Consider the following 22,746-nt stretch of genomic DNA (forward strand, 5'->3'; position numbering starts at 1 on the left):
GCACAAACTCAGCGAAACTGTGAGAGAAACTTTTAAGTGCCGGGTCTTAGCTAACATAAAATAAAGCCGTGGACATCGCACGAGATAGCACAAGCACAGCTGAGAACCTTCGATGCATGTACTCCGAGCGGCTCATGTGAACTGACTGAACAAAGCACACGGTGGAAAAAGTCAATGTCCAGCTAAAGGGAGACAGCGTAAAAAAACCCGTGCATGCAGTGTGTGATGTCTCAAATAAAGAGGAAGACGAGCTCTTTATTGGTGCAGTAAGAAAGGAATCGATGAATGAAACCTGTTCTTTACAACAGTTAACAAACACGTAATGTAACTTGAACACAACACATCCTCCAAATACGAACCTGATTGAAAGAAATAATGATAATCAAATCCTTGATGACAGCAACACTCATAACAGTCACAAAACAATTACATTGACAATCATGTTACATTATTTTTAAAATGTTCCCTTTTCTTTTTCATAACTTCTTTAACACACTACTTCTCCACTGCAAAGCGCGGGTATTTTGCTATATATATATATATATATATATATGTATATATGTAGATATGTACTGTATGTATATGTATATGTGTATCTATCTAATAAAAGGCAAAGCCCTCACTCACTTACTGACTCACTGACTCATCACTAATTCTCCAACTTCCCGTGTAAGTAGAAGGCTGAAATTTGGCAGGTGCATTCCTTACAGCTTGCTTACAAAAGTTGGGCAGATTTCATTTCGAAATTCTACGCGTAATGGTCATAACTGGAACCTATTTTTGCAGCCATATACTATAATAGACTTCAGCTCGATGCCCCGTAATTTAGTGCCTGCCCATATAAGTCCGTCCGCGAGAGAAACTTTTAAGTGCCGGGTCTTGGCTAACATTAAATACAGCCGTGGACATTGCACGACATGGCACCAGCACAGCTGGGAAACTTAGATGCATGTACACCGAGCGGCTCACATGAAATGACGCAGTGCACAGACAAAACAACAGTTCCAAAGAGTGCTGAACAAAAACCGAATTACACAATTGAGAAGGCAGCAAAAAAATATGAAGCATATGATACATACAAGCATATTCATAAGTGCAGCTACTGCGGAAACAAAGCACACGGTGGAAAAAGTCAATGTCCCGCTAAAGGAAGACAGTGTAAAAAAAAACCCGTGCATGCAGTGTGTCACGTCTCAGATAAAGAGGAAGACGAGCTGTTTATTGATGCAGTAAGAAACGAATCGATGAATGAAACCTGTTATCTTTACAACGATTGACAAACATGGAATGTAACTTGAACACAACACATCCTACAAATACGAACCTGATTGAAAGAAATAATGATAATCAAATCCTTGATGACAGCAACACTCATAACACTCACAAACCAATTACTGTATATTGACAATCATGTTACGTTATTTTTAAAATGTTCCCTTTTCTTTTTCATAACTTCTTTAACACACTACTTCTCCGCTGCGAAGCGCGGGTATACAGTATATATATATGTATATATATACCCTGATCTACATACTCTCAAATAGACAAACCACACACCGTGGTGCAATGCACCGACGTCCGAGGTTCGGTGCACTGAGTATGTACGCGCGCTTCCTGATTCATTTTACCCTCGCATCCCCTTGGTTTGAGACGTATGAAAAAATATGCGGTTAACGCAGAAAGACAGATCACCAATTTAAGCTTTATGAATAATGGATACAAAGCGCGTTCCTAAGACTGATCAGAGGCAAATTTCATTTCAAAAGACTACCCGACGGAAGCCTTGATAAAAGCATGGTTTTGTGCAAACTGTCCAAATACGAACCTGATTGAAAGAAATTATAATCAAATCCTTGATGACAGCAACACTCATAACGGTCACAAAACTATTACATTCACAATCATGTTACGTTATTTTTAAAATGTTTCCTTTTCTTAGCACAAGCACAGCTGAGAAGCTTTGATGCATGTACTCCATAATGCGTTAAAAAAAATAACGCATTTAATCACACTTTCAAGTCCAAGCAAAGGGGAACTTTTGTCAATGCGTGATTTCCTGGTACATCGATTACACTGATGCACACATCACAGCTACAAAAATGTTAGAGTCGGAATAAAGACTACCCTGAGCGAAGCCTTGATAAAAGCATGGTTTTGTGCACACTGAAAAGCAAGCAAAATTAGATGCATTACAGAAAGCGGACTTTGTGGCTCTTACTGGGGATCATTGAACTTCCGTGACCGTTAGTAATTCTAATTACATCTAATTACAAAATGTTCGATGATCACACTGTTTTAGCCTAATGTACAAAATAATTTTGGCTGAGGTTACTCAGAGTTTAAAGATTAAGTTGGTCAAATTACCTTTTATGTTTCTGACTTATTTTTTTAAGAAGAAAAACTGCACTTTATGTTGAAATTTTGCTTATTATTATTTAAAGACAATACCATTCTGAAAATGTACTTAAAGTACTTAAACTACCACTTTATTTTTAAGTCTGCCCAATTTTAACCAGGGATGATATTTTTGTTTCTGTTTTGAATTCAAATGCAGTTTAAAAGCATTATTTTTTTCAGAAATTAAAACAGCTTGAGTTTACAATATTCATGTCCATGTCTATTATTTGATTCTGTCGCCCACTAAAACCCTTTTAAATTAAAAAATTTAGGGCAAATTTACGTGTGCGATTACATACGATTAATCAAGATTAATTCTTACACAGCCTCTAATTGATTGGATTAATTTTTTTAATCGAGTCCCACCCCTAATATATATATGCATATATATATATATATATATATATATATATATATATGTAGATTTATATATACAGGTATATGTGTGTATACAGTATATATGTAGATATGTACTGTATATGTGTATATATATGTGTGTGTGTATATATATATATATGTGTATATATATATGTCTATATTTGTATATGTGTATATGTATATATGTATGTATATGTATATATATATATGTTTATATATGTGCGTGTGTCTGTGTGTATATATATATATATATATATATATATATATATATATATGCCAGCAGCACTCATGACAATGACAAAACAATTACATTGTCAATCATGTTACGTTATTATTAAAATGTTTCCTTTTCTTTTTACTTCTCCGCTGCCAAGCGCGGGTATTTTGCTATATATATATACTAGCAAAATACCCAGCTTCTTCGCAGCGGAGAAGTAGTGTGTTAAAGAAGCAATGAAAAAGAAAAGGAAACATTTTGAAAATAACGTAACATGATTGTCAATGTAATTGTTTTGTCACTGTTGTGAGTGATGAGTGTTGTTGTCATATATATATATATATATATTTACACACACATACATAAACATATATATATATATATACATATCTATACATATACACATATATATACATATATATATATACATACACACACACATATATAAACATATATATACATATACATACATATCTACATATATACACACACAGCTATTTCTATCAGTGCAATACGCTGCTTGTTAAAACGGATAACTCCCGCTCTTACGTGCAAGTCTGCGTGGATATTATGAACTATCGATTTGTTCAAGTTCTATTTAAATTTTAAATAGAAGGAATTTTTATTTAGTCGACAGAAATATCTTTGGTAGGAATGGTAAAAACAGACAGGAATATTATTCGTGAATAAATCAACTCAAACCTTAAACAACTTATAATATTTTGCTCTCCATAAAAATTTATCCTGTCTAAATTATACAAGTTAGAAATAAAGTAAACGTTAAAAGAACAAACATTCACATTTCTTTACTCTTATGTAATTTTATATAAAAATAAACTTAGATTTTAAATATCCCAAAAGATTTTGCTCTCCATAAAAATATATCCTGTCAAAATGATACAAATTCAAATATGAACATGCTGCATAACAAAACCTAGAAATATAAATGAAATGTGTTCTTTCAGCAATAACAAATCAAATCATTCAGTTGTCTTTGCTCATATGTCATTTTAGAGCTGGACGCCTGGCATCTTTTTTTGGCCACAGGTTCGTTTATGTTTGGTGTGAGGTTCTGTGTTGTGGAGATTCTCAGGATGGATTGCAGGTGCTCATCAGTGAGGCGACTCCTGTGTGCTGTTTTGTTAGTCTTTATCACTGAGAAGAGCTTCTCACACAGATATGTGCTACCAAACATGCACAAGGTTCGAGCCGCATGTAGACGGACTTTTTGTTCTTCAAAGTCACCAAAGCGCCGTGCAAACTCAGTGCGCTCAGTTTATCAGCAAAGTGCGTGTTTGGGAACACCGTAGTGACGACTTGGTTTAACATTACTTGGCAACAGGGAAAGTGGGCAAGGTGCACTGGTGCATTTGTGTCTCCCATAAAAGCAGCTTCACTTGAAATCACTTTGTGATTGTGCACGGGTTAAAACGTCCGCTGAAGTGTCAGATTCTTATTTAATTATGCTGCTTTCTGTATCTTCTGCATTGCATTCAGGTTAACCTGATGTTTTGTCTCATAGTGCCGTCTTAGATTAAATTCTGTAATTACAGCCACATTAGCTCCACAAATGAGACACACGGGTTCAGTAAACATATACTCAGCCTCCCATCGGTTTTAAAGGCTCTATTTTCAGAATCAACTTTTCTCTTCAGCATCGTGTGAGCTAGCTTCGCAATAACTTGATTAACTCGGTAAGTGTTGGCAAGGCAGCTGAAGCGCTGCATTATGGGATCTGTAGTTTATTGTGTTACCAGCGCTTCATATACCCGGCTTTAATAACAATAATACAGTATATAAAATGATCTCGGGGCGGATATAATTACACGGGCGGATGTGGCCCGCCCCTTGAGTTTGACACATATGGACTAAATAGAACTTGAAAAGATATATTTTTTCAAATGTGATCGCGCAATTCAGATAGAGTTGACGCGACTACAGCCTGCATGCCTCAATAAGTCATCCTTCCTCGCTCTTACTTTTTACCGCTCATCTAATGAATACACTGAGTATGGCTTTACCAAAACAATCATTGATGGCTAATAAAGTATCCATTATTCGAGTATGTAGATCGGGTTATATATATATACATATATATATATACCCGCGTATCGCAGCGGAGAAGTAGTGTGTTAAAAAAGCTATGAAAAGAAAAGGGAACATTTTAAAAATAACGTAACATGACTGTCAATATACAGTATTTGTTTTGTGAGTGTTACTGAGTGTTGCTGTCATCAAGGATTTGATTATCATTATTTCTTTCAATCAGGTTCGTATTTGTAGGATGTGTTGTGTTCAAGTTACATTCCGTGTTTGTCAATCGCTGTAAAGATGACAGGTTTCATTCATCGATTCGTTTCTTACTGCATCAATAAACAGCTCGTCTTCTTCTTTATCTGAGACCTGACACACTGCATGCACGTTTTTTACACTGTCTTCCTTTAGCGGACATTGACTTTTTCCAACGTGTGCTTTGTTTTGGATTTATGAATATGCTTGTATGTATCAGCGCTTCATATTTTTGCTGCCTTTTCAATTGTGTAATTCGGTTTTGTTCAGCCTTTGGAACTGTTGCTTTTATCTGTGCACTGCGCCAGTTCACGTGAGCCGCTCGGTGTACATGCATCGAAGTTTCCCAGCTGTGCTGGTGCCATCTCGTGCTATGTCCATGGCTGTATTTAATGTTACCTTAGTCCTGGCACTTAAAACTTTCTCTCGCAGTTTCGCTGAGTTTGTACCAAACACCACCCTGACCATCTCATCTTCCTCTGCATAAGCACAGTCCTTAACCCGTGAATATTTAGTGGAGTTTGCTATTGGATTGCCGCTGACGGACGGCCTTATATGGGCAGGCACTAAATTACAAACGCCAGCGCAGCCTGTCTATGAACTTAATTTAAAGTGTAGGTTTACATCGTGCTTTGTTTCAAGTAGCAGAAGTCATGAATATGGTTGTATATGTCACTCGCCGCTTCTTATTGTTTCGCTGCCTTCTCAATTATATAATGCATGTTTTCTTCAGCGCTTTTTAGGTCTTCCTGGTTTTCTATGTACTGCGTGATTACGTGGGAGGCGTGATGATGTCACACGAAACTCCGCCACGGCGTTGAAGCTCATCTCCATTACAGTAAATGGAGAAAACTGCTTCCAGTTATGACCATTACGTAGAATTTCGATATAAAACCTGCCCAACTTTTGTAAGGAAGCTGTAAGGAATGAACCTGCCAAATTTCAGCCTTCCACCCACACGGGAAGTTGGAGAATTAGTGATGAGTCAGTGAGTGAGTGAGTCAGTGAGTGAGTGAGTGAGTGAGTGAGTGAGGGCTTTGCCTTTTTAGTATAGATATATATATATATATATATATATATATATATATATATATATATATATATATATATATATATATATATATGACAGCAACACACATAACAGTGACAGAACAATTACATTGAGAATCATGTTACGTTGTTTTTAAAATGTTTCCTTTTCTTTTTCATTACTTCTTTAACACACTACTTCTCCCCTGCGAAGCGCGGGTATTTTGCTAGTATATTTATAGTCTTCTCCTGCCTACTTCTTCTGCCTTCCTTTACCCTTTCTTTCTCCTCTAAATTTTTGTCTCTCTCTACTCTTCCTACTCTAATCTTAACAGCCTTATAGTCAAAATGAATTTTTAAACCCTTCTGAGGAATTAGTTCTAGAAGAAGCTCAAACATCACCTCTGTGGTCAGAAATTGTATAGTGAACTCCTAGAACTTCCCTAAGAAGTCAATGTTACCCCTGTAGTTCTGGACATCACTAGATCTTAGGTCCATTAGAACATAGAAGAGGCAGCCATATGCATGCCTCAGGAGTAATTAAGTATCCATGACGTTGGGGCATAGGTCATCCTGTTGTTATTGGTGTCACAGGAAATGTTGTAACTGGTACCACACTTTACAATTTAGACATTGTACAGAACAATTTCTATCATGCAGTATACTAATTTGTGTGCATTTACAGTCTTTACTTCTGTCACAGTGCATTTCACTTGTAGTACTACAGTAGGTTTTTCATTATGATCATATTTACTTTTCATCATTTAGAGTACTCATCACCAAAAATAATAAACAATAGTGAGTAGTGTACACACAATTTTGAGTGTGTGTGCACGTATGTGTATGTGTGTTTTTAATAAATATTGTATTGAGTCCATTTTTTCTTATATTTTGTACAGCTGGTTTGAAAATTTTACAAATAGAATATACCAAATTTTGAAATTAAGTAACAAAGTAATAATTAACCAGCAGCATATGTTGCAAATAGTAGAGTATATCCACTCAGACATGAGCTCAAGTGGCTGAGAATAAAAACTAACAGATTCAAACAGACCTAATTTTAAATGTTTTCTCAAATGCTAATATTCACTTAAGTGAATTTAAAGTTACAGATTACAATGGAGGCATACAAATAATGTTACTGTCCTGGAATCAGTCATGTTGGCTGTCTAGCAATGGACAATGTTGGGATGTAAGATATATAAAAAAACAGATTCCAGTTTTTCAGGCTATAGGCATGAGAACTGCAGATTAATGTACTTCTCAACATGTGGTTTGATTTTAAGCCACAAGGTTGTTGATTCAATCATTGCATAACAGTTTGAAATTTATTTATGATTTTAAATGGCCTGTTTAATTTTCTCTTAAGTGTAGATGCTCTTTGGTTGATTTTTAGGCACATCAGTAGTGGAGGTGAGGGAATGGTTCAGTCATAGACAAGATCACTTAGAGGAGAGGAAACTGAAAAAAGAGACTGGTGTCACAACAGAATACTTCAAACCAGGAAGGACGGATGCACTGAAGAGTAAAAACAATATTATTTTTATTTTTAAAATGTTTTAATTTAGAAATTAAACTTGTGCTTTTATAACCTAATTTTTCATTTTTGTTTTCATGAATAGTAATACTTACTTGTTTTCCAATGAAAATGTCACTTTGATGTAAGTGATATTGTTGAGGCCTACATACTGTATAAATGAAATGCTGTTTGTTTGTGTACTGGCTTATTATTATTTAATATTAATACTCTGTATTAATTTACATATTTAAATCAGCCATGCTGCAGTGGCAAAGTTTTTCAATTAACATTTTGAATGTAACAAACTTTTTTAGCCAGTATTTGTATGGTATATGCCAAGGGGTCCTCAATCCCAGTCCTGGAGAGCCGCAGTGGCTGCAGGTTTTTGTTCTGACCTGGTTGCTTAATTAGAAAGCAATTCTTGCCAATAAAGCACTAAAAAGCTATGAAATTAAATTAACTCTGCTATGTCAGGTGATTCTCATATCCTTGATTTTCTTTCCCTTTCCATCATGCAAATGATTTGAAGGCTAAAATGGACGAGTAATTCTCAGTCCTTCACTTTTTTCTCTTCATTTTTCTTCCAAATATTTCATTAAACCCAATAGTGCAGATAAATACACACAGGTGTAAATGTAAATAAGCGAAATGGAGAAATGCTGCTCTCTCTTGTTATTTGCATGTTATTGATAATAAGGAGCAATTAAAATAGCTGTTTAAGACAAAATTAAGCAATAAGGGCTCAAAATCACTAAAGTGAAGCAAAAGTGTTACTTTAGCAATAAGTGCTTTTTATTAAGCAACTGGGTTGGAGCAAAAACCTGCAGCCACTGCGACTCTCCAGGACCGTGATTGAGGACCCCTGGTATATGCTATTTGTTGTGTTAATGTTTATAATTTATAATAGTTTGTTAAAAATGTATGGGTAAGATACAGTTTTGTGGAATCGGCTTGTATGTCATCATTATGTTTTGAGCTTTAGTGCCCATTTTCTCAGTTATAGCACTGATATTATTGAAAAATTATTAGCTGCTTATTTTTGTCTTGTTCATGATAGGTATCAACTGATTTATCTGTGACAGTTTTGACAGAATCTTAAAAAAATATTAGCCATATCACCATGACTAAAAAATGACTTCTTATAATGCAAAACTTTTACAAGTACAAAAAAGTTTAAAATACAAACTACAGTATGCTACTACCTGTTTCTCTGATACTTTTAAAGCTTTTAGAAGTATTATTGAAAAAGAAATCAAGTGCATTTGAAAAAAAAACAGAGTTTTTGTGTTAATTTAAATTACTATTTGAATTTTATTTTGATTTTGCCACCTAATAAGACTTCACAATACAAAGTGTTAAAAACAAATACAGTATATAGCTACATGTTTTAAAACATTTATTTAACTTAAATTCTTATCTCAGGTCACAGATATTTAACAATGGTACCAGGTGCAGAGCGACAGATGGATTTCTACAGCCAGGCTCGAACTGATGGGCTAGCCTCACGTGTAGAATTGTCTTCAGAGATGAAGGAGACATTCGAAGACCGTCCAGACTTCCTTCATTTTCAGCATGTGGTGTTTGGGAAGAAAGAAAAACATCTTGTGCCTGTTTCTGGTGAAACCAATTCCAAACCAATTCTGGTAATTTCATCAAGATACATTAAATAACACACATTATAAATCAAGGAATTAAACACCTGGTCATAGAAAAACTGCTAGCTGCTTGGTCTTATTCCACCTATTTAAAAGCCAGTACCAGCTGTTTGTTAAAGTTCTTATTTAACAATTTTCTATACATTCAAAAATATAACCATTCATCATTTTTTTCCCAAATAGCATCAGCATATTTGCTGAGAAGAGTGCCTTTCAGCACTCCTGCTAGTTCAAAGAACAAGATGAGACATGCTCATGGTCAGAGTGGGATTAGCAGTATTATAATTAAACCTACAATAATAAGGTTTTCCGTTCTTGTATCTGTCCATCCATCCATCATAACAAATGTTAGTTTGTAAATATGTACTATATATACTGTATATAGTACATAGTATAGTACTATAGTACTTTAGTATATTACATACTAAAAAGAGGCATAAAATAGAAAATTCCAATAATGTTTTAAAGGGGCTGAAAAATAAATACATTGTAAATGTATTATAGATAAAAAATTTGGTTTGAGTATCTGAAACATTTCATTAGAACTCTTATTTATCCATCCATTATCCAACCTGATAAAAATGATAGGAAATATATTTTAACATACACAAGGTAGCTTAAATTTTACTTAAACACTAAATAAGTGTTAATAATCTTTTTTTCTTTTCTGGAATCGCTTGGAGAGATTAATATGCTTTTATTTAATTTACCAGAAGATAATACAGCGTTTCCATCATAATCATGAAAAGGCAGCAAACGATGATATTGCTGAGAAGGCTTTTCTGATCTCAGATCAAAGAATTCAGCTGACATACCACAGAGAAGTAGACCAAATCATCCCACCTCGAAAAGACTTTTTCAGGCCTTTCATTTCAGGAGGCAAGCAGGAGCCGAAGGTGAACTTCAGTCCAAATTTGATGATTTCCTTTCAGGTAAAATGATTTTCTTATGTCACAACATCATAATATTCAAGTTCAAGGTCATATGTTTTTCCTTTCCATGTTATAGAAAATTTACAGTGGTCCATTTATTCTAGAAAGTAGTCTTGGATCCATCTGTGAAAACACATTTTCTCTTACTCAACAGATGTTGAACTTTGTACTGGAGTAGTATTATTTTGGTATCTATCTATCTATCTATCTATCTATCTATCTATCTATCTATCTATCTATCTATCTATCTATCTATCTATCTATCTATCTATCTATCTATCTATCTATCTATCTATCTATCTGTGTCTGTCTGTCTGAGTGAGCATGCAAAAGCTATAACCTGCATTTGTAGACTACACGGTGAACTGTTTTCACAACAATGATATTCGGAAGTGTTCATGAGCCCATGCAGTGATTTCCATGACAGAACCATGAGTATTTTTAATACAGTGCTTCCTGAGGGCCTGAAGATCACAGGCATCCAGTATTGATTGGAACTCTGGAGAGATTTCTCCAGATTCTCCGAATCTTTTGATGATATTACGTATTGTAGATGATGAGATATTCAAAGTCTTCGCAATTTTACGTTGAGGAACATTTTTTTGAAATTGTTTCACAATTCTTTGCCTTGGATTCTTGTAAGTCTAATCATGTTCCTCTGATGATGATTCCTGGTAGGAGTCAAAAGCTTAGGAATAAAAAACTATTTTAAGATATGTGATTCATTATATCCCTTTGTAGATTTCCAGCTATATGTAGTTGTCGACTTATGACCTATGCGTGCAAATGACAGTTTTTGTCATGCCAGCACTGTATGTACATTATATACTGTATATATATTATATTTTGTCATTTTTTATGAAGGCTGCTAACCTTATCAATCCCTCCCTTACTTTTGCACTTCATAATGCTTACACAGCCATCTCAAGTCTTCTGGAAGTCAGGGTTTCCTCACTAACTCCCAAAGTGATCCATAATGTTTATTTTATTTTTTTAATTGCAATGATTTTTTTTTTCTAAGCAGACTCCAGATACATTTTTCAAAGATGGGATGTGTAACGTCAGTTTACTATATGGATGCATTTTGTTGCAACACTACATAAAAAAGTCACTGATTCTTCACAAATGACAGCTAGGGGTCGCTAATGTTTTTCTAAAATTCCAGTAACATTTAATGTTAAGTAACAGTTTTTTTTCTGTAAAATTTTTCAGTAAAAGATTAGTGAGAGTGTAGTGTGTTTTTTTTTCCTTTATGGCATTCCAAAGCCCTTAACACCACAGATGTGGCTATTAAGCATGTTTTTACATAATTTTCAGTTAAAACTTTCATAGAAGGTAAGAGTTGCTTTTCTTTTTCTTTCTAATTCATAATAGCAGAACCTATAGAAAGTACAGTATGTTTCATTACTTTACAACAATATACCTTACCCAATACCCTTGAAATGATTTTAGGTATTTTACAAAATGCTGTAATAACAATTTATCACAGGCTGAGATTTTATCAATTTATTAGTTGCATCAAAGATTTGCTATGCATTTAAATTAGTCGTTTCTGTATACTTAATACTGTTAACCTTCCAATATTACTATTACTTATTTAGTGAAAATACTATTAAAAGTATTACATCAGTAAACAAAATTAAGGCATTTGAACATGTGACAGTAGTGTGATAAACTGATGGGATATTCTAAATTCATTATTATATGCAATTTTGTGTTGTTATTATAAAGAGATAAAGTGGAACATTGTAACCAGGGAATGAATAGTCATAAGGGAATAGGCAGATTTGAAGTAAAAAACCAGGGAAAATTCAGAATACCAGAAAAATGTTCTGTAAAGTCCAAAGCACAAAACAAGAATATCCTCTTGTAGGTGCCCAATAAAGTTTGGGAGATTAGAAATGTAGATTCAATACTCGGATGTCAGGAGCTGTCATCATTTATAAGAGGGCTACAATAACACAGCACATGAGGTGGCCACTGAGTTATGGTAAACCATATACAGTAGATGCATCCATGCAGAGACAGCCACAGCAGGGCAACGAACATCCAATTAATAAAGCACAAGATGGGATTGTCAGTATAATGATAAAATAACATATGTATTACAAAAACAAAGTAAATGTGTACAAAAGTGCAAAATTGGGCCCATACAATTCAAAAACCATGAGATCAGCATTTGAAATGTTAAATAATTTTGAAATACTTGACCTAAATAATATGTGTGTGTTAGTGGCGGCTGGTGGTCTTTCAAACAGGAGAAGCACAGGCCTACATCTTAAAATTAATCAATAATTGCATCATGTTATTTATATGTAAATTCTGCCCACCTTTCTTTTTTGTAGAAAATGGTCCGTGACCCTGTCTTACCATCTGGGAATCTTTTCCAGAGACTTGACCAATTTCCTCTCAATGGCCAAAAGAGCAAGGTTGTTGCTCGGTGTTAGCCCATTGTACTGCAGCTCTACAATGACTTGTATTAAGCAGGAGAAGCTCCTCTTTTCACCTGCTGATGTAGCTCCTTCATTACAACTAAAGACAATAGCTTGTATAGGTGAGGCATTGTAATATCCAATTCCATGTCCTTAAAAAAACACCAAGAAATCACACAGCTTACCCCTGTTGCCCTGCCAGTCATGATTTGAATATAGGACTTGGAGTTCAGATCTCAGTCTCCCTGAATTAAAGAAATGGCCATAACTTTTCAGGACACTTTGGAATGCCTCCTCAGGAAACACCAGTCTTATTTCATCAGATTTCTCTGGATTAATTAGTTCTAGGAAGCACATCCTTTCCAAATTTGACAAATGCTGAGAAATTTGCTCCATATGATTGTCTAGGATGGCAGTGTACACATTTCTGTCAAGCTCCTAGGGATGTTGCAATTGTGAAAGACACAAACGCTTTTGTCTAGGCTCATTTTGTGGGTATGATACTTGCCACGTTTGTATAAACAGCTTTGAAAACCTCCTTTGACCACTTCCCCTTAGCAAAAGCAAGAAGACTCTCAATTCTTTGTTTTCAGTAGACAACATTCATAGCCCTTATTGCTGCATAACGTCAAAGTTCACATCAGTTTCTGAGATTTATTCATATGTGTTCAACATGAACACAAACTCAGAATCCTCCAGAGTCTTTAAGAAGCCTTTGGCAGCATTGAGTGTGTCCTCACCTACTATGCTGTCATCCTTGATAATCTTTTCAAAAGTCTGCAGGAGCACATCATAATTGTTCACATCAGTGTTCACTATTCGTGTTGTAAAGTTTCACTAAGTAGGAGCGTTTCTGGCCAACCGTGGACAACATACAGGAACTAGAAAAGACATCCTTTTTGTGGATTTAGATAAAAAAATGTGGCAAACCCAGAGAAAGGTGCAAAAAACATTCTGGATTCAGACGAGCATTTTTCCCCCTGAGGCAACACCAGGTTCAGTCCTTGTGGATAGCAGTGCACAAGCATTACATTGGGGGCTATTGCTTTAATTTTAGCCTGAAGTCCATTCAGAGACAAAGCCATGACAGCTGTCCCAGCATATCTTTGAGCCATAGGCTTTTCATTGTAATTGTAGGCCTACATGTTTTCATTTAAAACATCAAAGACAGACTGGGCATCTCAAACCACTGAAACTTCAAAAAAATCTAACACATCCCTCCTGAATCTGACCTGCAGTATCGACATATCAAACTATGGCAGACATTTCTGCATGACATGAAATGTCAGTTGTCTCATCTACTTGTCATGCAGAAAAGCGAGTAGTTTGAACTTGACTTTTGATTCTATCAACAACAGTGGCTGCAATGGCAGAAATGGGCAGGGTGAAGCGAGCAGGTGGAAAAGCCCCCTAGTACTTTAATATGAACAAGTAGAAGAATGACTAGATATCATCCAAATGAAGAATAATTAAAGAATTTTGGGGACACTCGCCAAACAATGGATGAATCCCGTGGAATCATTATTGATTGCTATAGGCTATGTCTTAATTTAACAGGCTAATAAAATTTAATATTTTTAGTCTCGATTAGACAAAGCTGCATGAGGATCTATTCCAGATCTTTGTTCTACTCTAAGGTATTGTTAAAGTTAATCCAGCAGAATTGCTTTCATTAATTAAATCACACACTTAAGGATAACTGAAAAACTTAAGGAGATGAGCACTGAAGCCAGGAAGCACTTCTTCAAACAAAGAGCAGTGGAAATCTGTCACAAACTTTCCAGTCACGTAGTTGAAGCAGAAACCCCAACCATTAAAAAAAAATTGCATGAATAATTTATTAGGACAATTTAGCCATTACAGTAGCTAACCAAAGCAGCATGTTGGTCTGAATGGTTTCCTGTCATTTGTTGCTATTGTGCATTAATTCATGAATAAATGATGGTTTTAGCAGCTAAAATGCACATTTGAAAGGCCCATTGTTTAGGAAAAAGTAAGTTATTTAATATTTATCCCACATACATGAAAAGTAGCTTATTTGATGAGTTTAAACATAAGCTCAACAGTGATACAGTAATAAACTCCAGATACCCTGTACTAGACAAATCTGGTGAATAATATAGGAAATATAGAAATAACTGTAATTGATCAGCCATGTTTCAAAATATCTTTATTCATTAAAATTTACTTCACCAATTTCACAACTACAGCCCAACAGTACAGCTTAAATATTAACTGACACATTTTACAATTTTACCTGTTATTAGAGATTTTTGAAATAAACATGCCTGTTGTTTAAAGAGGTAACACATGGGCTTAGCAGGACTGGTCTTCCTCCTGTTAGGGGAAGCAACATTAACATAATATATGTATTGTACATTTGTGCATACTATGGAATGAAATCTTGTTGCTTTAAAAATATCTGTATAAGTACTGAATGTGCAAAATAAGTAAAAATAATGTAATTTGTAAATAATAATGGCAGCACTCCAATTTTAGTGTATGATTAAAGGACTTTAAAATATGATAATACAAATAATTCTTACATGAAGAGATTCTTTCAGTACTTTAGTAGTAAAAGAACAGTCAAGGAGGAGGTCAAGTGCATCAGGAATAGTAATGGGGAATTCAAAGATACAGACAGTGAAATAGCGGATGCCCTAAACTTACATTTTTCTGAGGTGTTTACAAGTGAGCAAGTGGATAACCTTCCAGAAGTAAATGCAACTACTAAGGAGGTACTGAGGGATTTGGAAATTGTAGAGGGAGAAGTGCTGCTCCGATTAAATAAGATGAAATCAAACAAATCACCAGGACCAGATAATATTTATCCTCATGTTCTTAAGGAGGATAGTGAGTACGTATATAAACACTTGACACATATTAATAGGAAGTCACTGCGCACTGGAGAGATTCCGAAAGAACTGGAAAATGGCAAATATCATCCCATTATATAAAAAGGGTGACAGGGCAGATCCAAGCAACTATAGGCCAGAAAGCTTAACATGCATCACAGGAAAATGAATGGAATGAATTATTAAGGATAAGAAAGATTGAGCAACACATGGCAAGGAGTTATTCTGAACAGTCAGCATGGGTTCAGAAGAGGGAGGTCGTGTTTTACTAACATGCTGGAATTCTATGAGGAGGCAACAAAAGGATACGATTAAAGTGGAGCATATGATATTATTTATCTGGACTTTCAGAAAGAATTTGATAAGGTGCCACATGAGAGGTTGGGCATCAAATTAAAAGAAGTGGGAGTTTAGGGTGATGTTTTTAGATGGGTGCAGAATTGTCTTAGACACAGGAAGCAGAGGGTGATGGTGCGAGGAACCTCATCAGAACTGGCCGATGTTAAGAGTGGTGTTCCACAGGGGTCAGTGCTAGGGCCGCTGCTATTTTTAATATATATATATGATTTAGATATGAATATAAGTAACAAGCTGGTTAAGTTTGCAGATGATACCAAGATAGGTGGATTAGCAGATAATTTGGAATCTGTTATATCATTACAGAAGGATCTGGATAGCATACAGGCTTGGGCAGATTTGTGGCAGATGAAATTTAATGTCAGTAAATGTAAAGTATTACACATAGGAAGTAAAAATGTTAGGTTTGAATACACAATGGGCGGTCGGAAAATCAAGAGTACACCTTATGAGAAGGATTTAGGAGTCCTAGTGGACTCTAAGCTATTGACTTCCTGACAGTGTTCAGAAGCCATTAAGAAGGCTAACAGAATGTTAGGTTATATAGCACGGTGTGTGGAGTACAAGTCCAAGGAGGTTATGCTTAACCTTTATAATGCACTGGTGTGGCCTCATCTGGAGTACTGTGTGCAGGTTTGGTCTCCAGGCTACAAAAAGGACATAGCAGCGCTAGAAAAGATCCAGAGAAGAGCGACTAGGCTGATTCCAAGGCTTCAGGGTTTGAATTATGAGGAATGATTAAAAGAGCTGAGCCGATACAGTTTAAGAAAAAGAAGATTAAGAGGTGACATGTTTGAAGCGTTTAAAATTATGAAGGGAATTAGTACAGTGGATCGAGACTGTTATTTTAAAATGAGTTCATCACGAACACTGGGACACAGTTGGAAACTTGTTAAGGGTAAATTTTGCACAAACATTAGGAGGTTTTTCTTCACACAAAGAATGATAGACACTTGGAATAAACTACCAAGTAGTGTGGTAGACAGTAAGACGTTAGGGACTTTAAAAACTCGACTCTATGTTTTTTGGAAGAAATAAGTGGATAGGACTGGCGAGCTTTGTTGGGCTGAATAGCCTGTTCTCGTCTAGAGTGTTCTGATGTTCTAATGAAATATATTTTTACATTTTTGTAAAATACGTTGTCATCTGTTAAGTCTGTTAAAATGAGGTATCCATATTTTAAAGAATAAAACAAGGTGAAAACATGTACTGTGTGCAAATGATTACATTGATAATGAAGTATAAATATAAACATAACCTATGTTTACCTTAAATATAAACAGGTCATATTTCAAATAATAACTTTAACAAAAGAACCCTGTGAAATTCAGAGGGCCATTGTATTTTGGCATCTTATCAGTTCATCAGAGAAGTAGTGATATGGGTTCACTTGAAAATCAAGCTAATCCTGAATGGATAAATAATTTTTTCAAACATAAATTTAATGCTACTAGAAATCTTTAATTTCTAAAAATGGGCATTGAAAGCATAATGCTGTTTAAGGATTATGCTCCATTTTAATTATATAAATAACCAAGATCAACAGGCTAAATATTGACTTCAGAAAATAATAATACTCATATACTGCTTTATTACTTTTACAGTGTGGTGCAAATACTTCTTTGTATTAGTGTTTTCATAATTAATCTAATTGTACCTGTATTTACCAATATAAAATTAATTATAGGAGTAGATTGATCTTTCTAATGAAAACCCACTTTCACAGGGTGTTTGCGAAAATTAGTTTTTATTATCTGACTTTTCACTTAGAGTCAATGGAATGAATTATGGTGTTATTTCCTGATTAAATTTGAAAATGAAGTACTATAGAGTAGTGGCTTATTGAAGCAGACTAGTAACTCACCAGCACACTTTTTGTGAAAATGTTAATTTGGTCATAGTTTAAATAGAACTACAATTTCAGGCAAGTTTCCCTTATAGTATTTATTTTTCCAAGAGGGTTACAGTACAGTTATTTAGAAGTTTTCCTAATGTCATTAATTTTTTATTCTTTCCTCTTTTTTTATTCTTTGCATTGGTTACACAGTAAATTAATTTATAGAATTTTATGGCCAGTAAATGTAATCATTTTTGCTCTGGGGAATTCTGAACAAGTATAAAGCTATTCCGTATGTCAGGTTCATTAACCTGTTTGTGGTCTTTTTTAGCATTTAGTTATTTTTCTTTTTGCTTCTGGCGACACAAAATGGCCACCACATAATTAAATTATGTCAGTTGTTATAACTGAAACATTTTTTATTCCTAAATGACAAAACAACTTATTATATATTGCTTTTGCAGTCACATTATAAGTTTATACAAGCAAAAAATATATCTTGTGTAGCATGTTGGTCAGTAAATAAAGTAATTTTTTGAGAAGAGCTATTTCAGCATGCACACTTCAAATTAATTTTTTTGAAAACTAAGTTAATCGATGGCAAATATTTGTATCAGAATCTTATGTTCCTTCACTGCCATAAATGATATTATTACAAAGTTGTGTTTTGGGGAATATGCACAGAGAATGGCTTTATTTCATCACCTTGGTTTGTGGAGAGGCTTTCCTGCCTAAGTGAGTCACACATTTACTGTGCTGTGAAACTGATTAAACAAGCAGGAGGAGCAAAGCAAATACCAGTACAGTTTAAAAATATCAAAGTAAAACTATGCCAGACCCACACTACCAAAAATGACTGATAAAGCTAACAAGAGAAGAGGAATTAGATTTGTGTCATTTGGAAAGCTTGAATAATAATACTTTAGCAACTGTCCCAAATAGCTAAAATTATTCCTATTTGTGCAGTTGCAAATACTTAAATATTTGCTGCTGATTATATCACCACAACAAGCCTATTTAGTAAGCTTAGTAAGCACTCTTGGTAGAACAAACAGAATAAACTAGTTAATACTACAGTATAAATAAACTATAAAATCTGATGGGAAAGTCATCAGTCCGATCATTCTACAAGTCAAGAAAACTTACCAGAGTTCCCCATACAAAATAGAAAACCGAAAACCACAATCTGTGTAATCTTAACAATTGCATACAAAATATAATCATAACAATAAATGCTAAATAATTATTTAAGCCAAAAATTCTAAGTGTGAATATGATGACACAATTCCAAAGAATAGCCAGGACAAGAGCTTTCAAAAGCATTTAAAACTTGACTCACAGAGTCCTTTCCCATAAAAATTTTAATAAAGAGTAACAATGTCAGGTGTGTCCTTAAATAGAAGCCATACAGGCTGTCTGCTTCCGCTATTAGGCTCCCTAATCCATCCATGTCATCTGAGTTTTGTGAAAACCAATTAATTTTAAAATTGGGTGGATTCCTTCCTAAAAATATAATATACTATAATTCACAGGAAGTTGGGAGCATGCATCAATTAACGCGTTTTGCCTCAATCACCACACAGAAAACCACTCGCATCTCCCGTGCAATGAGTGACATCTCAGCACTACACTGAACAGTGTGAGATTTTTACAGTGGCTGGAGTGCCAGTCCTGCCACCAACCCCTTCACAGGCACAAAATTAATGTAAAAAAATTATATACTTTATATATAGAAAAATAATGCACACCCTCCACACAACTGATTATCTCCATGGTTTATACACATTAAGTAATTCCTTAGTATCATTTATAGATTGTAGCAAAGGGACTCATCTGCAGTGCCAGACCTACAGTTTGTTTTAATGGTTTGTTGTAGCAATATAATCAGTAGCTTGTCTTTGAGTAGTTATGAAGCTAAACTTTTGTTTCCAAATTAAAACAAGAAATCAGATTTATGTTACTGTACATTTGTTTCAAGTTAAAGAGCAGATATGTGGAGTCAGTTAAGACTTAATTCAAGTCATGAAGCGGGTGCCCCTGAACGTCTGGGTGGAGCAGAGTTGGGAAATTTCTTAAGTAGTTAAATAGTTTAAAAAATTTAAATATGTGAATTCACAAAACACCATCCCACTGGAGAGCATTTGCAATATCCATACATATTCAGATGTACAGTTGTTAATTTGGATACTACAGCTATAACTTGTTTATCAAGTGAGACAACATTGAATTGTAGACAGCTGCCCCCCTGAAAGGTTGCAGAAACTGATAAGAATTATCAAGGATGACTGCATATCTTCCATTTCACTGTATTAGAAAGTTGAGTGTCCTCAAACGTTAAAGAATGATAGCAACAGTACACCCTAAACATAAAAAATACTCAAATACATCATACCATATTTTTCGGACCATAAGACGCACTTTTTTTCCCCTCAAAAGTGGGAAATGGCAAAATGGCCACAGTTAGAAATGGACATGAAAGAATGGATCACACGTCACCGGAATATGGGCTTCTCAGTTTCTACAAAAATGATCATCTATGAAGCCAAATGCATTGCTGTAGAGAAAGGCATTAAGGATTTGACTGGCTTACCATCATGGTGCTACAGATTTATCAGGAGAAGTGGCCTTGCTATGCACACCAAAACTAGAATTGCACAAAAAATGCCACAAGAATATGAATTGAGGATTCTGTCTTTTCATAAATTTGTAATTAATGCCAGGAAAAAAAATGATTTTCCAATGGACCAGATTGGGAATATGGATGAAGTCCCGCTAACCTTTGATGTGCCATCTAATAAGACAGTTGACCTCAAAAGTGCCAAAACAATAACCGTGAAAACCTCAGGACATGAGATAACACATTACACTGCTGTGTTGTCCTGCTGTGCTGATGGCACCAAATTGCCACCGATGCTAATTTTCAAAAGGAAAACCTTTCCAAACGATGTTATTCCACAAGGAGTTGTTGTACATGTTCATGAAAAAGGATGGATGGACGAAAATGGAATGAAAGTATGGATTGAAAAAGTGTGGTCCAAATGTCCTGGAGGGCGTCTGAAAAAATCTGCTTTATTAGTGCTTGACTGTTCAGAGCACATATTAGCGAAACAACAAAAAACAGATTTAAAGAGGTGAAGACTCATCTAGCTGTAATTCCTGGGGGTCTTACCAGCCAGTTGCAACCATTCAATGTTTCAATCAACAAACCATTTAAAGTCTTTATGAGAGAAGAGTGGAACAAATGGATGACTGCTGGGAATCATGATCTGACTCCTACTGGACGAATGAAGAGGCCCACTGTCACTCAAGATTGTGAATGGGTTAAAACATCATGGCAGTCAGTGAAGGAAGAAATCGTTGCACAATCATTCAAAAAATGTGGCATTAACAATGTCTTAGATGGAACTGAAGATAATATTATATATGAAGATAGCAAAGAAAGTATTATATAAGTGATTGTGAGCAACTGAGCTTCATAAATTCTGCCAATAGCGATGATGAGTTTTTGGGGTTTCCAGAAAACTAGAAAAGTGCTTGAACCTCTAAGTCTTTCCTCATTTGTTAATGGAAGTGATGATGGTTCTTAACACCACTGTTAAGTTTACGCTGTTAAATATTACTGTGTTTTGCTTTATTTTAATAAATATTTTAGTATACCGGTACTATTTGGTTCAGAATATTTTTTTCTTGTTTTCCTGCTCTAAAAACTGGATGTGTCTTATGGTCAGGTGCGTCTTATGGTCCGGAAAATACGGTAATTCAACTCAGCATATACAATAGGCATAAAACTGAATGATTTTTCCCTTGGGTGATATTTTATAATCAGTGTAGTACATGTGATACAGAGTCTGTTATGGTAAACAGCTGACTCTCTGGTATTTAAGAAATTTACAAGGAGTAGGTGAAACAGAAAATACAGAAATTCCACATACCTCATTGATGGATCACACTTCCTCTGAGCACATACTATTTGTTCTTTGGACCCTGGCCAATCATATGTTAAGGAGTGGAGTCTGGGAGTGGCTGCATTTCAATGGTGTTTAAAATCTTATTTGCTTCTTTCACATTTGCATTTTTAATCAGGTAAATTATCCATTATACAACTACAATTTGGATAGCTTTTCCCAAATGAAATAGGAATTATTTAAATTTACCTTACTGACTTTCAGTCCTTTGTCCAAGTGAGTCTATTTCATTACATGATGCAGAATGTATGAGAGTTATTTATTTTTATTGTTAGAACCTTGAATCTCTCATTTTTGTGATGTTTTATGTACAATTATTATTTTTTATTTTTATTCTTAATTAATATTTAGTTTGAGTTGTCCATTTTTTTTCACAGGTACCATTATATTGTTCATAACAATGAGTACATTGGTTAGTTACATGATTTTTGATGTCATCACACTTCCCTTTAAAAGATGGCAGTGCAAATTTAAACCTCCAAATACAAAGTACCAACAAACCCCATAACCCAAACACCTATTTGCTGCTTGATAGCAGAGTCTTCAATTCAAAAATGCGTATTTACTTAAACCCAGTTCACTTTTTTGCACTTTAATAAGTATTTTATAACAATATTTTAACAAAAAATACATGTGTTTTTGATGTTGTGAGCATACAATTGACAGATGGAATTGCAACTCAAGTAACATGATATTTTTTCATGTTTTCTGCTCCCTAGCATTAACCGTGGCTGGCCCCACTGAAATCCATTGTATCAGAAATCTTGTTATAACTGTTCTACACAAAACTATTAAAACTATAACAATTATTAATTTTTTAGGCCATCAGTATCAATTACATAGAAAAAGTAACAAATACAATAACTATCATTTTTGGCTGGAGT

General features: G+C 34.8%; 1 protein-coding gene across 2 annotated transcripts in view; it reads left to right on the forward strand.

Moving 5' to 3' along the window:
- The window catches only part of ccdc135 (coiled-coil domain containing 135), an 80,930-nt gene that overhangs the window by 37,159 nt on the left and 21,025 nt on the right, over positions 1–22,746 (forward strand). The window contains exons 11-13 of one of the 2 annotated variants that reach the window (XM_039763841.1): positions 7,707–7,835; positions 9,252–9,472; positions 10,198–10,416. In XM_039763841.1, coding sequence (XP_039619775.1) covers positions 7,707–7,835; positions 9,252–9,472; positions 10,198–10,416 — 569 coding nt within the window. The remainder of the gene's footprint in view (positions 1–7,706; positions 7,836–9,251; positions 9,473–10,197; positions 10,417–22,746) is intronic. The other variant, XM_039763842.1, reaches the window with a different exon arrangement.

Source organism: Polypterus senegalus, chromosome 9 (assembly GCF_016835505.1).
Source record: "Polypterus senegalus isolate Bchr_013 chromosome 9, ASM1683550v1, whole genome shotgun sequence".
Taxonomy (NCBI): Eukaryota; Metazoa; Chordata; class Cladistia; order Polypteriformes; family Polypteridae; genus Polypterus; species Polypterus senegalus.